The 4,940-nt window shown below is 39.5% G+C and overlaps 1 protein-coding gene across 1 annotated transcript in view; it reads left to right on the forward strand.

Annotated features, from left to right (window-relative positions):
* Positions 1 to 604: 604 nt before the first annotated feature.
* Positions 605 to 4,940, forward strand: part of CHM (choroideremia (Rab escort protein 1)) — a 304,050-nt gene continuing 299,714 nt past the window's right edge. The window contains exon 1 of the mRNA XM_006871309.1: positions 605 to 669. Within this exon, the coding sequence (XP_006871371.1) occupies positions 621 to 669 (49 nt within the window). The 5' untranslated portion in view covers positions 605 to 620. The remainder of the gene's footprint in view (positions 670 to 4,940) is intronic.

The raw sequence follows: 4,940 nt of genomic DNA on the forward strand, positions 1-4,940 counted from the left end.
TGGTAGAGATTTAGTCTTAGAAACCCTAAGGAACAGTTACGCTCTGTTTTATAGGGTCGCTATTTATCAGAATTGACTTGACGGCAGTGAGCTTTTTTTTTTTTTTTTTGAGACAGACGAGACCAAGAATGGTTAACTCACAGCAACCAACAACAATCAGTGTGAAAAACTATGCCACATGGACCAAAACGAAAGTACAGACACGCTGCGGGGAAAAGAACAGTTTGTCGTGCCGGAATGGCAACCTCCTTTGTTTACAGAACAATTTCAATTTCACTTGGCACTCTGTCCCAGACCAATTCTTTCTTTATCTTAGTTAAGGGATACCTAAGTCTTCTCACATTCATCCTATCATCGGAATACAAACCTACATCTCTTTCATACCCGAAACCTCCAGTCTGAATGCTCTACTACACAGAGCCTGGAAAATAAATCTGGCTTTCACCACACTCGCTTAAAAATAGCATATACTCCCAATGCTGTAAACTGCCTACTTGGATCGTCACAAAAGAACTACAATTCCCAGAATGCATAGTTTCCCATTCCGCCTTCCACCAGGGGAATGTCTAACTTGATTTCATTTCCACAAGCAGTAGTCACATGACACATTTCCTGTCAAGATGGCGAATGATCTCCCTTCGGAGTTTGATGTGATCGTAATAGGGACGGGTATGTGTGATCCTGTTACTCCACAGACTAAATGTAGGAATTCTGTTTTCGTTTATACCTTCTCTCGCAGTGACGAGAAATGCCGGGGTCGAGTTTGGGAGGGCGAACTTGAAGGAAGTGAGGTATTCTGGAGTCAGCGCGGGTCTTGGCACCTCCAGGGAGGGGCTTGGACCCGCTGTGCTTAATGCCGTCTGAGTAGGGGTCGATATGGTCAATGCCGATTGTTGAGGTTGGTTGCTGCGGGTGATTCCTGTAATATCCTTAAAGGGAATTGGGTGTGCAGTGTCGTGAGAACGGAGGGTCGGGATTTTATTAATGGAAATGCCTTTGGCATGTTATTGTGAATCTCTTCGTGTTGAACTCAAGGTGATATCTCATTTTGTCTCGCCATTTCATAGTATTTTTCCATATATTTATATAATCACAGGGTGTCGTGCTATTCAAAATTGCTTGGTTACAGCTTAATCCTCAGTTTTGCAGGAAAGGTGCTCAGTTGTTGCCCATGTGCATATTGATTTCCAAGGGCAATGAAACATTTTTTTTTTTTTTTCTATTGTGTTGGGAAGCCTAGGGAATTGTATTTTGTTGAGGCAGCCATTATTCCTGCTTGACGTGCTGAAAGCATTCTGCTTTATACCACCCCCCTATCCATGCACAACCAAATGTACTGAGAACTAGCGTTTGTGAGTACCACTTGAGGTGTGTGACCATATCCTCCCGATGTTTTTCTTTTATTTGTTCTCCATGTTTTGGGTGGAGCCAACCCCTCTCTCCCCCTCTGCAGTTTCTAGTTGACAGATTCAACATACAACATGTGGCAGAGGGCATACAGCATAAACTGACATTTTGTTTTTCTTATTAGGTTAAAAGGTGGATTTAAAATGGGGCAAAAGAGAATTTGGGTAGGGTGTACTCAATGTCTGCAGAATGTAGTAGGCTGCAGAAACTCTGGGAGATGAAACCCTGCCCATTGTGTTAATGAAATCAGTTTATTGCCTTTTCAAACTATAGGAGCAGCCACGTTTCCAGTATGGGAGTAAAAATAATGTGCACTTTGTTTTTTGAATGCTTATTATTTGCTAGTTGTTATGATAGACACTTTATAAAACCTTATGCAATTGTCACAACCTTCTTAGAGTATGTACTTTTCTCTGCATTTTACAGAAGAGGAAAGGGGGGCTTGGAAAGGCTGTAAGTTGCTCTTGATCACACATCTGGTAAAGTTCCCAAAGCCCTTCTCCTACCAGAAGGAAAATCAGTGGATCTGACCCTCAGAGGTAACCCACATTAGTAGAAATCTTTACGAAGACGTGGTTCTAGATATTGCTGTGTGACTGTGGGGAGGGCCAAGCACTTGATCTCTATGAGTCTTGTTTTCTGTAGTTGTGAGTATAGGGAGGGCAAACTGGTAGCCTTTAAGGTGTCCTCTAACCCAAAAGCCTTTTATATTTGTTGTACCTAGAGAATTGTTCTCAGAACTACATGGGCATGCTATACCTGACTGGAAAACAACTGAAGGTACGGATAGCCAGGCTGTAGTTTCTAAGAACAGATGCTGGATAAGAGCTGGAAGACGCCCATCAAGCATTCGTTTCCTCCATTCTGTTCTAAAACTGAGAAAAACATCCATTTTTATAATAGTTGTTATACCGTAATTGCCTTTCATTTTTGTCTAGGAACTTGGTGAGTTTTCAAAACATAGGTAAAAATCATTGTGATTTTTTTTCATTTGGATAGAAATTTCTGTTGATAGGTGTGCTAATTCTTATAATTAAATGTTAATCTCTGTAACTAATATTTCACATCAGTTTAAAATACTTCAGCCTTTTGGAATTTCTTATGATAAAGTTGGAAAGATACTGTTGTCGGTGATCCAGAAATTTGCATTAGGAGGCATCTCATGGTAGTGTAGTGGTTACAAGTTGGGCTGCTAACCTCAAGGTCAGCATTTCCAAACTGCCAGCTGTTCCTTAGGAGAAAGATGAGGCTTTCTGTTCCTGTAAAGATGTACAGCCTTGAAAACCCTATACAGTGTCATTATGAGTTGGAACCGACTCCATGGCATACAACCATCACCACCAGTGTGATATTATTTCTTAGTGTATGGTAAATTATTTGAAGTTAATCTTACAAGTTGAACTCCTGATATGGTGCTGTAGGATCAACACTCAACTGCGAACCACAAGGTTGGTAGCTTGAACCCACTAGCTGCTCTTCGGAAACCCTATACAGTGTCACTATGAGTTGGATCTGACTTGACAACACTTAATAACAACAGCAGTCATAAAAGTTAAAAAAAATTCCTTAATGGTGACACATTTCAGATTTTATCAAGCACATTGTTTAAAAATTACCATATGGTACTGTTTATAGATGGAGTCCTGGTGTGGATATTCAGGATAATGCGCTGGAATTCAAGGTCAATTTCAACCACAAGATAGGCAGTTTAAACCCACCAGCCACTCCTCGGAAACCCTATACCAGGTTGCTATGGGTGAAAACCGACTTGACGGCACTTAACAATAACAACTATTTATAGATATTTCAAAAATGGAAAAAATAGATAGCAGAAAGTAATTTCCTAAATAAATTATTCCAATAATACCAATCATTAATTTGGATTATTTCTTAAGAATTTATCCTTTCTGAAATAATTTGCTGAATTTTATCATTAAAATGTGTTTACTAGCTTGAATAATTCAAAGGAAATGCAGTGGTTTATATCTTAAGTTTATTAGAAAAGCAGAATTAATCGTACATGTATCAGAAACATGAAGAAATAGTGTATAAGATATAATCTTTCTTTTTCAGAGTTAGTTATTGTTAAGATGTCATCAGGAGACAATTGATTCTCATAAAATAAAATCATTTGAGGATAATAATTTAAATAACTTTGACCTTTTTAATTTTTGTATTTCTTTTCTTACTATATAACACAAGATGAAAGCTTTTCCTTAAAATATATTATGAAGAGATTATGAAGAATATTTTCTTAGTTAAGGCAAATTCTTTCTGATTATAAACTGTAGGAAATATCTGATGTTAAGTGTAGTTGAGTTAGTTTCCACTCATAGCGACCCTTTGTAGAATTTCCTACTGGTAGGTTTGAACTGCCGACCTTTTGTTAGCAGTCCAGTGTAATCCTACAGCGCCACACCAATAGACAAGTCTATAAGGGGAACAATAACACTTGTGAGGTATTTGTTGTTAAGTGCCGTCGAATCTGTTCCAACCCATAGAAACCCTGTGTAGGGTTTCTGAGGAGTGGCTGGTGAGCTTGAACCGGCGACCTTGCAGTTCAAAGTGACTTTGCAGTCCAGCGCATTAACCCATAGCACCATACTAGGACTCCAACCATAGGTATAGAGGTTAGAATGTACATAACAAGTTTTTGGAAACAAAAATCAATCAATTACAGCCTGAGACATTTTAATATACTGGCAACCACTCATTTCTTGGGGTATTTAACTCATATTTATTGAGAATCTAGTCCTTGCCCTAATGATGTTTACTGTATTGTCTATTTTCAGGAACTGTTTGGCTGTCAGTAATACCCCAAAGCTGTTCTTAAACCTTTGTTGTTGTTGTTAAGTTCCGACTCATAGCGACCCTGTATCGGGTTTCCAAGGACCCACTGGTGAGTTTGAACTGCCGACTTTGCTGTTCAAACTGACTCTGTGGTCTAGGGCTTATCCTACAGAGCCATACCAGGACTCCTCTGTAAGTCTTTTGTTGTTGTTGTAAAGTGCCTTTTCAACTCATAGTGACCCTGTATAGGGTTTCCTAGGAGTGGCTGATGGCTTTGAATTGCTACCTTTCAGTTCAGATCTTCCTTTCTGTCCAGTGCTAATCCTACAGCGGTACACCAGGACTCCCTATAAGCCTGTATGGATTTTTGATAGTATGTTTCTTGCTTTCTGTAGGCCGTATATATACAAAAGAAAAGAAAGTTAAACTGATGTATTCCACAGTCCTTCTGAGGAGAAGAGCTCAGAAAAAGTGTATGGTGTGCTTTACAAAGGAAAAGGAGTCAGACTAGATCTTAAATGGACTACAGAAAGTAAGAAGGATATATATATTTGTTGTTAAGTGTGGTTGAGTCGGTTCTGACCCATAGCCATGAAGTACTAGTATGGAGCTGCGGGCTAATGCACTAGACTACAAAGTCTGTTTGAACCGCAAGGTTGGCAGTTCAAGCTCACTAGCCGCCGCTCCTCAGAAACCCTATGCAGAGTTGCTATGGGTTGTAGTCGACTCGATGGTACTTAACA

The sequence above is a fragment of the Chrysochloris asiatica genome, unplaced genomic scaffold, assembly GCF_000296735.1.
Source record: "Chrysochloris asiatica unplaced genomic scaffold, ChrAsi1.0 scaffold00167, whole genome shotgun sequence".
NCBI classification, from domain to species: Eukaryota; Metazoa; Chordata; class Mammalia; order Afrosoricida; family Chrysochloridae; genus Chrysochloris; species Chrysochloris asiatica.